Source organism: Eretmochelys imbricata, chromosome 5, assembly GCF_965152235.1.
Source record: "Eretmochelys imbricata isolate rEreImb1 chromosome 5, rEreImb1.hap1, whole genome shotgun sequence".
Lineage (NCBI taxonomy): Eukaryota > Metazoa > Chordata > Testudines > Cheloniidae > Eretmochelys > Eretmochelys imbricata.
Genome location: NC_135576.1, coordinates 60,104,325 through 60,117,400, shown reverse-complemented (window position 1 = coordinate 60,117,400; position 13,076 = coordinate 60,104,325). Strand labels below are relative to the sequence as shown.

At 40.9% G+C, this 13,076-nt stretch overlaps 1 protein-coding gene across 1 annotated transcript in view; it reads left to right on the top strand.

The window, feature by feature from the left end:
- Positions 1–4,250, top strand: part of KIAA0825 (KIAA0825 ortholog) — a 348,612-nt gene extending 344,362 nt beyond the window's left edge. The window contains exon 19 of the mRNA XM_077817196.1: positions 4,127–4,250. Within this exon, the coding sequence (XP_077673322.1) occupies positions 4,127–4,250 (124 nt within the window). The remainder of the gene's footprint in view (positions 1–4,126) is intronic.
- Positions 4,251–13,076: the final 8,826 nt, after the last annotated feature.

Genomic DNA, 13,076 nt, shown 5'->3' with positions numbered 1-13,076 from the left:
AACTATCTCTTAGCTGTCTTAAATGAAGGATGCGTTCATACATCAGTTTGAATGAGGTTTTAACTCAATTAATAATAAGGTTTCATCCAGCTTATAACATTATTTATACAATAATAATTTTGCTGAGTATTTATAAAGTATTAAATTGCAAAAAGCATATAACACTGACAGACTGGAGCTTAGTGCATGAGTCTCTACTGTATAAGCGAAAAGCTAATTGACTATTAGCTGAGGCTGTAGATCAGACTCAATCTCTTTCTCTCTCTCTCTAACTGTTCTCAGTGCCACTAGATGGGCAGAACACCACACTCAGGAGGTGTGTGGGTTGCATACATATGCAAAAAAGAACAAACACCAGACAGCTTTTTATGTTTTGCTTTTTCTTAGACAGAGTTAGCCTTATTTCCTTGGCAGTTAAATTAGTCAATATCCTGCTTAATCAAGAATCAATTAATGGTTTTATTAACAGCTGGAATCTGTTTTGACACTGATAAATAAAACATATCACAATCTGTAAAATGCAAAGGTAATTTTTCTGCATTTTATAGTTTTTGTAATTTGTTTTGCCTTTGTATGTGGTGGTAATCAATAGAACGTATATTTTATTTATTGGCATTTCTATAGACCTCATCACAGCAGTATTTCAGCATCTTATAAATAATGAATGAAACATCACAACTCCTTCTGATGAAATATATTATTATATAGGTGAGGAAAAGGAGGCACACAGCGATTAAAAGGTTTATCAAGATTACATAATGAGACTGTGGTAATACTGGGAATATTATCTAGCTCTCCTGCGTCTCCATCATGTACCTTAGCCACAAGACTATCCTTCCTTCGAGGGTAAGGATAATTTGGCAATGGTTGTCTTCTTTATACAGAATTCTGTAAGGTATATGTTAAACTTGGTTGTATTGGATTACAAATTATGGAAGTCTTAACCACTAATGCTTCAGGAAACACTTTGAAAAACTTTGTTTTGAAACAGTTATTCATATTGTTTACCCATTTTTACTAATGACTTTGCATGATATCAGGATATTTGCTTCGAGCAGGGATCGGCAACCTTTGGCATGCGGCCCACCAGCATAAGCCCCCTGGCGGGCCGACCTGGTTTGTTTAAGCCACGTCTGTAGGTTTGGCCAGTCGCAGTTCTCACTGCCTGTGGTTCGCCGTTCCAGGCCAATGGGGGCTGTGGAAAGTGGCAGCCAGCACATCCCTCGGCTCGCGCCGCTTCCCGCAGCTCCCATTGGTCTGGAGTGGTGAACCGCGGCCAGTAGCAGCTGTGATCGGCCGAACCTGCGGACGCGGTAGGTAAACAAACTGGCCCGGCCTGTCAGGGGGCTTACCCTGGCGGGCTGCGGGCCAAAGGTTGCCGATCCCTGGCTTTGAGGGTCATCTACTCCTGCTGTCCATGAGATCCTGAGATCTAAGATCTCCTGCACGGTTTCTCTAGATTTTGCTATGTTTGCTAGACCTTACATTTTTATTTAAAAAACGAAATTTCTAATCCCCTCTGGCAGTAAAGATACATCTTCACAATGCATATCAATGTACTGCTATCATTTTGTATCAGTCTGCCCTCATATATGCACGTGAAACTCTCACTGAAGTCAGTGGGACTTTCAGATAAATATTCCATCTTTTTACCGAGGACAGAGTGGCTCGGTGTAGACAGTATTTATTAGCAGTTAGGAAGTCTGACCTCTCTTCTTGGTACTGACCTTGATTCTCTGCATGACCTTCAGCACTGAAATTCTCTATACCTCAGTTTTCCCATGTGTAAAAAGTGGTGATCGTATTATTTACCCACTTTTGTCAAGTGTTTTGAGATTACATTATAGGCTCTTTGGTGCAGGGACTGTCAATATATTGTGATACAGGAGGGCCAGGGAGCAGTGATAGAGTGTTAGAGGGGAAATATATAAGCTCAAGGCTAATTAAGGCGTGGTTCCCTGTAGACTAGGGAGGGTTGCTGCAGGTTAATTGGAGCACCAGTTGTCAATTAAGGCCCTGTCAGGAACCTAATAAAACCCTGTGCTTCAGGCAGTCAGAGGAGGACTGGGACTGGAATTGGAATGTGTGTTGTGACGACCAGAGAACTGAAGTAAGGGAGACTCCCTCCCCGCAGCATCTAAGGACCAAGGGTAACCCCACCTAAGGGGGATGAGGGAAACCCCCAGGGGTTGAGAGTGGCTGGGACTCAGAGTGAGGAGCAAACCCTCCCCTGCTTCCCTCCTCTGTCACCTCCCGGGCTGCTACCAGGGTCCTCAGTGCCCAAGAGCAGGGGTAAGGGGTGGCATTGTAGCACCCTCCCCCTCTACACACACAGACTAAGAAAAGTGCAGGACCCACCATGTGAACATTAGCCATCTTGTCACAATGTTATTTGTTTGTACAGTGCCCTAGCACATGATCCATGATTGGGGGCTCCTAGGTGCTGTCATAATAAAAATAAATAATAGTTTGTGGATGAAAAGTGTTGGTAAGTGCTAAGTCATTATATTACTGCAGCCAATCAGACAGAAACTGAAAAGGAGAAGTTTGAATTTCCTGTATTCACCTCAGTAGAAATGCGGGGGGGGGGGGGGGGTGCTTGGAGAGGTCACCATTTTGCTACTGATATCATACCAGAAACATTTAGGAATTGAATCTATCATCACTTATATGGCATTGCAAATGGATGTGGCACTACAGTAAAATAGACTAAAGAGAGTCCCTGGTCCAAACAACATATTCTAAAAGCCAAACTTGTTTACAACAAAGTATAGACCCAAGACAGAGGGCCTTATTCCATTCTTACATACATCAGCGTAAAGCAGGAATAACTACCCTCATGTCAGTGGGATTCAGTATAAAATTGGTGTACATGAGAACAGAATCAGGCTCAGAATGAGATTTAATGCTATAATGTTAGTGGAACAGGTAGACCTTCAGGAGATTTTTGGAGGAAGAGGGGTTCCCAGTGCAGATGAATGTTATAGTCATGACATTTATTGGAAAGGTTTTCAATAGGTCTTTAGAAATGATCAAATACTCTTGATCTTGACAATGGAGATGTTTATTGCTGTTCTTTAGAAGTGAGAGTAAAATGGTGCTTACACTGTTATTGTATAAAGAAAACCCTGTTTCTGTGGAGTGGTTTGTGGAACTTTAGTAAAACTTTGCCCCATCATCAGAAAATTCAATTGTGCTTAATAAACTAATAAATATGTTTGAATGTCCTTCCTTGTGTCTTACAATAACTGATGTTGAAATATGAATGGTGCTAAATAAAAATAACTATCTGCACAGTCATTCCCTGCAGATGTTCCTAATAATGATATGAAAGGTAATATTATAAAATATGAATAATATTTCTTAAAATAAGCCTATGTATCACTGATAGTGAAAACATACATACACAGAGAATGCAGTAAAAAGAGACCATACTTGTAATTAAAACATATATTTTCTATCTAGGGTGCTCTGTTGTTCACTTAGGATCCAATCCCAATCCCTTTTGTAGTCAATGACACTTTTGCGATTAATTTTAATAGGGGTAGCTAATCGTAGGTTAGAGTGGGTATCCATATGAGAGAAAGGGAAGATGCTTGTGTCACTTCTAGAGGTGACAGTGTATGTGACATTTTCAGAAAACTAAGCCATTTTGTAAGGAAGCTCTTTAAATTCATTTGTATCCTTTAACAGTATGATGACCTGCCACACTGTTCATGAATAGAGAATCCTGTGCTTTCTGATTTTCACTTTAAAGTAATTAACTCTGGGAAGTATTTGCCAACCTCCATCTCAAAAACACATGCTAGCTGCTCCACCTCTCTCTGTCAGTTTTGCACTGCTTCTGGTCAATTTGCTATTAAGGTGTGATACAAAACTGAAAGGAAAAATGCTGGGGCATAGACATAGGAGGAAGCTTGTCAGAGATTTGGCAGTTTAAATGCCAGAAGGCTTGCATAGGGTGTGATTTTTTTTTCTGTTCATATCTAGTGTGGTTCAGAAATTTCAGTTAACACAATACGTTTGGCAATAAACAGATGGTGTCTATTTTGAATTTTTTTATCAGTTTGTTTAATGACTGATTTGAAAAATACAGGGGAACTAACAAAAGTATATTTTCTTTCAGATGGGAGATGAAAGAAGATGGAGCTCTGGAAGAGGATGAAAAAGCTATGGTGGAACACCTAAAAAAAGTTTATTTCATACAGACCCCTCTTGCCTCAGAAGATAAAGAAGAACTGTCACCTTGAAAAGCGTTTGTGTAGCACTTTCTGCTGAATTAAACATTATTACAATAATTGTTTAGTGATAACTGAAAAAAATCCCTCTTATGCATACATTCAATGGCTAGAAAGCAGGGGAACTTGTATCTGGACGAGTAGCAGTTAGAAACTAAAGGATGTTGCTCTATTATTGCCTAGTCACCCCCTTAAAACAGCAACTGTTATGTGTGTGTGGTAGCCAAGAATAATGTGAAAATGCTGTGTTACACGGTAGGACATACCTTGGTGCAGCGGAAACAAGAAGCTGAAGGCCAAATGAGGAACTGTTTTTAAAGCATAAAACCACAGCATTATACATACTACTACTTTGGACATTTTCCAGCCTAAGTTTGCCAGTATATTACAGATGTCCTGTGGGCATCCAAGTGTATCTAACCCTATGTGGGTGTGCCAGAGGTTAGAGATCAGAGCTCAGGAAGCCTCTTCCCTAGTTCCATCCAAATGCACCCTTATGAAGGACTGCTCAGGTTAGTGGTGACAGGCTCCCCAAAGAAGGGGAAGATTCCCAAGACTGTGCCATGGACCTGACCTCTCACCTCAGCATCCACCTTTTTTTGTGGAGTGCAGCGGATACGCCCTTGTGAGTGACTGTAGCAGAGGCTGCTTTAGTGGGTGCTTCCTCGGAGAAATTGTGGCTGCCTCAGGCATACCGCTCCCACTGAGGTAGAACATCTCCTCATCCACCATGCCATGGGGCTCAGACTTAAAAGCACATTGTTCACAACAGCTTTAAAGTTTAAAAGGCTTTAAAATGCATGCTTTTATTGAAAACAAAACAGTTCAAGTGCAGACAATGCTCCAAGAACCATCTTAACAGTGAACTGAGAAATGAAAAATCTATTTTTCCATCCACTGTTTCTTTCTAATGTAAGTATAGTTAAGTCCATTTTCAATGATAAACCCTTTACAGCTGTGTTATCTGATATTCATATCAGTCATAGTCAAAATTTGTATTTTCATCTGAAATCTCCTTCAAGAAAACCAGTTTTTAAAAGCTTTTTAGATGTCCCTGTTGTTGGCTGCAAGGAAGGGCTCATGAACATTGCTCTATTTTAAAAAAAAGCCAGACTTTTTTATACTTACTTTTTTGCTTTGGAAGCATGGAGTTCTCGTTTCCCTTACTTTGCTGGAGAACACTGACAAGAGCTTAGTAGGGCTGTGACCTGAGCTGTAGCTCTCCCTGCTCCATTTCCTAGGCAGGGGGAGCTGGTTCTTACAATCAGCACACAATGGGTCTGAATCTCCTCTCAGAGGAGTTTTTTATTGGTATAACTCCATTGAGTTGAACAGAATTACTCCTGATTTACAATGATATAAACAAATGGAAAGTTGGACCAGTGTGACCTCTCTTTTCCAAAGGACCTTGGTAAGATCATGTTAAGACCTAAATAGTGATGCTGCATGAGACTCTAATCTAATCCAATCTCCCCTGACTGGTCATTTTTCTAATGTAGACCAGACATTAGACCATTTCAGATGATATCTGCATCTCATAGTCTTCCAAAGATCTTGCCTGGGTCCACCAGCAAAGAGGGAAATGAGGCATTGATATTTCTAAAGTGTTAAAAATAGAAATGAAAAAGCAGCCTTTTTTCACCTTGAGACAGTCAGTATACATCATAAAGAAGTGCTGGAGGGTAAAAACAATTTCTCCCTGCTTTGGATTTCGCTTTTAAAACCACAACTAAGCTTTTAAAGCTTGAAACATGGATAGCGAGATTCCCTAAAATGGTAGATGCAATATGCTGACAAATGAGGCATACATGCTCCTAGCCATATTAATAATATGTCAAGTGGTTGGAGGTCAATCAGCATACTTGGATTAGTCTGTCCTATTCTGTCAACTGTTATTTTACTGTGTAGAATAGCTAATTAATTTGTTATTGTATAGTCATACAAAATAAGGGCTTGTCTACACAGAGAAGTTGACTGAAATAGCTAATCCACAATAGCACCCCATGTGATGCTCTTATTCCAGAATAAGAGTGACTTTTTCTGATAAACTTTGGAAGTAGATTAAGGTAAACTGGAAAAAGGCACTCCACTTGGGGAGTTACTCTGGAATAGGTATAATGCTTTAAATTGACACCCTCCCTTAATCCAAAATAAATGTGTGGGCAAGCCTTAAGAAATACCATTCTCAATACCTCCCTTCAAAAGTTCACTCAATAGCAACCCAGTGGAAAACTTTGGGATAGTTACATCTTCCATAGTAGGGATATATATATTTTTAATCTTTACAAAGTAAAGCTAAAGAGATGGAATCAGCACTCTGAATAAAGTCTGAAAATGTTCACAATATCTTACTCAGATGTTTTTCTTGTGCAAATCTACTCTGTCTTCATAAACGTAAGAGTATAAACTAATTCATATTTGAAGCTGAAGTTTCCCCTAAACCATTAGTGAGGAATGCAGGTATAGTCCATATGAAGTGTTCCTTCTCACTGGCTCTCAAGATGTAATGGGGGAAATAACTTGTACTGAGCAGGCACTTTTGCAACATTCTGTGTTTGTTTTTGAGTGGAATTAAGTCTGAATAAGAGCAATGGAGTTTAAAATTATGATTGCTAAATGGAATACCATTGATTTGTCAGAAAGACTGTTTATTTTATTTATTTATTTTGAAGGAGAGCAAGAAGTAATACTTAAAAGAGGCTGCTTATTTTTACATCTGTTTCACCTCCATCTAAAATTAAGAATATTTGTATAACAGGACCCTGCTTTCCTTAACTTCCTCCCAAAAAATAGTGTCTATACACTATATTTAAAGTTCAGTTATCTCCAGAAATTACTTTCATTTTTAAAAGTGACATATTCATACTCTTATAACTATTTGCTCCCTTAATTTATATATTAGCTCTTCTCATATGCTTGTTGATCCAAGACTGGCTTTCACATATTTACACTCATTCTTAGTTGAGAAAGGCTAGGAGGTGAAATATAGAGATTTTAGCAGAGTGAATTCACAAGAAAAGGAAGATATAATTGTAAAAGATATAGGAGTTTAAGGGCCAGATTCACTCTGGTGGTGCTTCACTGGTGTAATCTGACCCCATAGCCATGCAAATTTTCCTGGAAAGACCAAGTGTAAGGATGTCAAAGGTGGCACTGGTCCTCTAAGAGTAAAGAGGCTAGTGCACCTGTGTCTGGTTAGTGACCCTGGGCCCTAGAGGACGGGAGATTGGATGAGTCGAGTATGAGAGTTAGTGAGGAGTGGGGGAAAGAGAGAAAACAACAGAAAGCACTCAAATATGGGGCTCTAGCTGCCTGAAAGAGAGGCTGCTGAGAGCAGAGTGCTCTGCAGGGGCTCACTGGGACTAGGGAGACAGGGAGAAGCTGGATGGTGGGAGGAGGAAACTCTGGAAAAAGAGGAAGACCCAGGGGAGTGCCACTGTGTTGTACATGGGGCATGGAGCTTGGAAAAAACGTGGGAGGGACGTGAGACTGTGATTAAGCCCAGGGTGGGTGGATATTGTTTGCACTGTTGTTTTGTTTGCACTTTTCAACTCTAGAAGGGAACTTTGGGGTAAGCCCAAGAGCCCACCAGTCTGAAGGATGACTGAGACTGATGAAGACCCTGGAGTCACAGAAGGAAGTGGAGCTTGAACCTTTTAAATTATGTTATTGAACTTTATTTGAGGATTTGCGCTGTCCATATTAATCAATTACCCCTGGGTGTTATTAGCCTAAGAGAATGTTGGAGAAGTACTCTTGAGGAACCTGAAAAGGGAAAAATGAGGGTGGAGCACCTGGAGGACCATGCCACAGCATGAGGGTGCACTCTGACATGATGATCCTATGACAAAGGGTTACACTTCTGTTGGGTACAACATAGCCCTGTCTTGATGGGCTAACTCATCAGAGTTACGTTAACATGATAGGAAAGTCCTCTGACTGCTCAATATAAAGGGAAGGGTAAACACCTTTAAAAATCCCTCCTGGCCAGAGGAAAAACCCTTTCACCTGTAAAGGGTTAAGAAGCTAGGATAACCTCGCTGGCACTTGACCAAAATGACCAATGAGGAGACAAGATACTTTCAAAGCTGGAGCGGGGGAGAAACAAAAGGTATCTCTGTCTGTGTGTTGTTTTGCCAGGAACAGAAAAGGAATGGAGTCTTAGAATTTAGTAAGTAATCTAGCTAGATATGTGTTAGATTCTGTTTTGTTTAAATGGCTGATAAAATAAGCAGTGCTGAATGGAATGTAGATTCCTGTTTTTGTGTCTTTTTGTAACTTAAGGTTTTGCCTAGAGGGATTCTCTATGTTTTGAATCTGGTTACACTGTAAGGTATTTACCATCCTGATTTTACAGAGGTGATTCTTTTTATTTTTTCTTCAATTAAAATTCTTCTTTTAAGAACATGATTGCTTCTTCATTGTTCTTAAGATCCAAGGGTTTGGGTCTGTGTCTGTGTTCACGTATGCAAATTGGTGAGGATTTTTATCAACCCTTCCCCAAGAAAGGGGGTGAAGGGTTTGGGGAGGATTTTGGGGGGAAAGACGTTTCCAAGTGGGCTCTTTCTCTGTTATATATTTGTTAGATGCTTGGTGGTGGCAGCAATAAAGTCCAAGGGCAAAAGGTAAAATAGTTTGTACCTTGGAAGTTTTAACCAAGCTGGTAAAAATAAGCTTAAGGGGTTTTCATGCAGGTCCCCACATCCGTACCCTAGAGTTCAGAGTGGCAAAGGAACCTTGACAGTTGGGTACAACTAACATAGCCCTGTCTTGATGGGCTAACTCATCTGAGTTACCTTAACATGATAGGAAAGTCCTCTTACCGCTCATTAAGAAGCAGGCTAACTAATTTGAAGCTGTCTTTGAGTGTAGTACAGGAAGTCTAGTCTACAACATAGCCAGCTGACATGGCTGTAAATATATTACCCTACATCTTAGTGAACACTAAGAAGGCTTTCTGTCATATTTGAATTAACATAATTGAAAAACACACCCTTTGTACATATCAAGACAGGGCTATAGGGGCTTTCACGCCACTCCTCTCTCTCACTCTCTCTCCTGCTGGTGTAGTAGGGGAAAGGATCCATGACATTCTTGAAGTCCAAGAACTCTGAACTGTGTTTTCACCTCCTTGGAACATTTGTTGCCTGGGATATGTCAATGCATCTCTCACGGAGTGCTGATAATGTACAGGGCCAGTCCCCTGCCTGACGCATCAGCAGGATTAGGAGAAAGCAAAGGTGAGTTTTAAGCCACTTTTGCACTCAGACCCTGAGCTGTACTTTCTGCCCCACAGTGACATCCAAGGACTTGCCCCTTATTTTCCATAAGATGTGTTTATTTTAGTCCTTGGGAAGGGTATAGGCACCTTTTTATTTTAATTTAGCATTAATTGTCATGAAAAGAAAAAGAAAACCCCAATGTGTTTTGCCACATTGTGTCTGAACCATTATAATTGCATGAAATATGAAAGCTATTGAAATTTAAAAGGAAAGTGTATGCATGATCTGTGTAACAATATACGTTAGTATTTTAAAAAGTTCTCCCCTTCTTGTTTCAAGAAACTCATTTAAACTCCAATTCAGGATGGTACTTAAGCATGTGTGTAAATTAAGCATGTGTGTATTCTCATTGGTCTCAGTAGGACTATTAATAAGCTTCAGGTTATACACATTCATAAGTACCTTGCAGAATCAAGGCCTTAAATACCTGGTGACCAGTAGGGTAGTCTGATCTCATTAACATTTTCTGTTTATTATATTTTAAAACGTTAAACAAAAATGTTGAATTACTCAAAGCCAGCGAATGGTGCACCTGGCTAGAGGTAACCACATATTTCTGTCACTGTTACCTTCATCGTCTCTTCTCCTTTCCTTTAGTTTGTTTGTAACATTCTTGTCTAAAGCTGGCTGGAAATTTTCCAATAAAACATTTATCAGAAAATGATGATTCATCAAAATGTTTCCTGGAAATATTTTGGTTTTGACAAACCTCCACCGAAACACAGGCAAGGTTCCATTAGAAACCTGCCCCAGACTGCTTGGGTAGGGTTAACAACAGAAACCAGCCTGGTTTCCTGTCAGCTGGAGGAGTCTGGGCTCCAGGATCTGTGGTTCTGGGTCAGCTCTGCCATACAGACTACTTCAGAGTTGGGGATTGCAAGAATTCCAAGGGTCCTGGATCCAGACTGGGACCCTGGAAACCCTGGGATCCCCAGCTGGAGAAAGGGACTCTCCAAAGCTAGGCTCCCTGCTTCACAGCAGGGGCCTGGGAAGCCCTGAGAACCCTGGCTTGTGTTCCTTACTCCACAGCAGGAAATCAGTAGACTGCTCCCAACTCCAGAGGATTCCCTGGGAGCCCAGAGTCAGGGCAGCTGGCACCTCCATTTTGTTTCAGAAAAATTGAATGCAAATATTTAAATGTTTCTGAAATTAAAAATGTTCTGAATTTCCATTCTGTGGGAAATTTTGAAATTTCTAGTTTTTATTTTGATTCCGAATGCAAACTTCTTTGAATTGTCAGAATTTCCTATAGAACAGAAAGAGTTTCAAACAGCTCTACTCATGTTGCATTAAATTGGACTGTAACCTTCATGGCAGGAACTCTTTCTTACTATCTGTTTGTATGGACCTAGTTCAGTAGGGCCCCTATCCTGATTAGAGCATCTGAGTGCTATTGGAATGCAAATAATAAACAGGGGAAATGTGCTAAAATCTCTGGAATAATAAAGCTCACGACATTTAAAACAGATGGAGTTTTGAAAAAATCAGAGGTTAAGGAAGATATATACCTGTCTTTTAACAACTACTATTTTTCAAAAAGCCTCCCATAGATCATCTCTTATTCCAACAGAGGACATTTTGTAGGCACCATAGGCAACAAAGCTATTGGTTCTAGAACTATTTTTGGTTGCAAGTGGATGTTCTTTAATCCATCTCTCCACCCTCCCAGCAGTCCCAAGCCAGGAATGGGACCTGGTTTCTTTTAATTAGTTTCCTCTTGAGGAAACATTCCATTCTCTTCTCCGCTAGGAGGCCTTAACAAAATACCATTACAGCTTATCTTCAGTAAAACATGCTAATTATAAACTGATAGAAACTCTTTTATGGAACTCCTCAAACTGTGCTCGCTTATGTTACTGAAAGACACTGATCCTACTTTCAAGGATATAGTAGAAATATTGGGGAAGAGGCCCATTAACCTTCAGATGAAAAAAGTAACCTGATGGTAAAAGTAAGGTTGTATTGTAAAGAAGACATAAAGAACATGGGGCTAGATTGTGCTCCAGCCAGTACAGTAGCACTGTGAGCCCCCTTATATCCATCCCTAGGCCCCCTGTCTGCATGGGAACGGGTGCAAGGACTACAAAGATGGACTACAAGCTGACAGGAACAGTATCCCTGATGAGGCCATGGCACACCTGGTGACTGAGCTTTGTGACTTTGTCCTCACCCACAACCATTTCAGATTTGGGGACAACTTATACCTTCAAGGCAGTGGCACTGCTATGGGTACCCGCATGGCCCCACAGTATGCCAACATTTTTATGGCTGATTTAGAACAACGTTTCCTCAGCTCTCGTTCCGTAGCACCCCTCCTCTACTTATGCTACATTGATGACATCTTCATCATGTGGACCCACGGGAAGGAGGCCGTTGAAGAATTCCACCTGGATTTCAACAATTTCCACCCCACCATCAATCTCAGCCTGGACTAGTCCACACAAGAGATCCATTTTCTGGACACTACAGTGCAAATAAGTGATGGTCACATAAACACCACCCTATACTGGAAACCTACTGACCACTATACTTCCCTACATGCCTCTAGCTTCCATCCAGGACACATCACACAATCCATTGTCTACAGCCAAGCCCTAAGATACAACCGCATTTGCTCCAATCTCTCAGACAGAGACAAACACCTACAAGATCTCTATCAAGCATTCTTAAAATTACAATACCCACCTGGGGAGTGAGGAAACAGATTGACAGGTACCCAGAAGTCACCTACTACAGGACAGGCCCAACAAGGAAAATAACAGAACATCACTGGCCATCACATACAGCCCCCAGCTAAAACCTCTCCAGCACATCATCAATGATCTACAATCTATCCTGGAAAATGATCCCCCACTCTTACAGGCCTTGGGAGGCAGGCCAGTCCTCGCTTACAGACAGCCCCCCAACCTGAAGCAAATACTCACCAGCAACTACACACCACACCACAGAAACACTATCCCAGGAATCAATCCCTGTAACAAACCCCGTCGCCTTCTCTATCCCCAAATCTATTCTAGTGACACCATCAGAGGGCCCAGCCACATCAGCAACACCATCAGGGGCTCATTCACATGCGCATCTACTAATGTGATATATGCCAACATGTGCCAGCAATGCCCCTCTGCCATGTACATTGGTCAAACTGGACAGTCTCTACGGAAAAGAATAAATGGACACAAATCAGACATCAGGAATGGTAACATACAAAAGCCAGTAGGAGAACACTTCAATTTCCCTGGACACTCAATAACAGATTTAAAAGTAACAAAAAAAACTTCAAAAACAGACTGCAAATGAATTGTAGTTCTGCAGTTTCTCTTTGAAAACCTAGCACTATCAGTTTGGGCTTGAATAGGGACTGGGAGTGGCAGGCTCACTACAAAAGCAATTTTCCCTCTCTTGGTATTGACACCTCCTCATCAATTATAGGGAGTGGACCACAGCCACCCCGACTGAATTGGCCTTCTACTTTGGTTCTCCACTTGTAAGGTAACTCCCCTCTCTTCATGTGCCAATATATATTTATGCCTATATCTGTAATTTTAACTCCATGCAT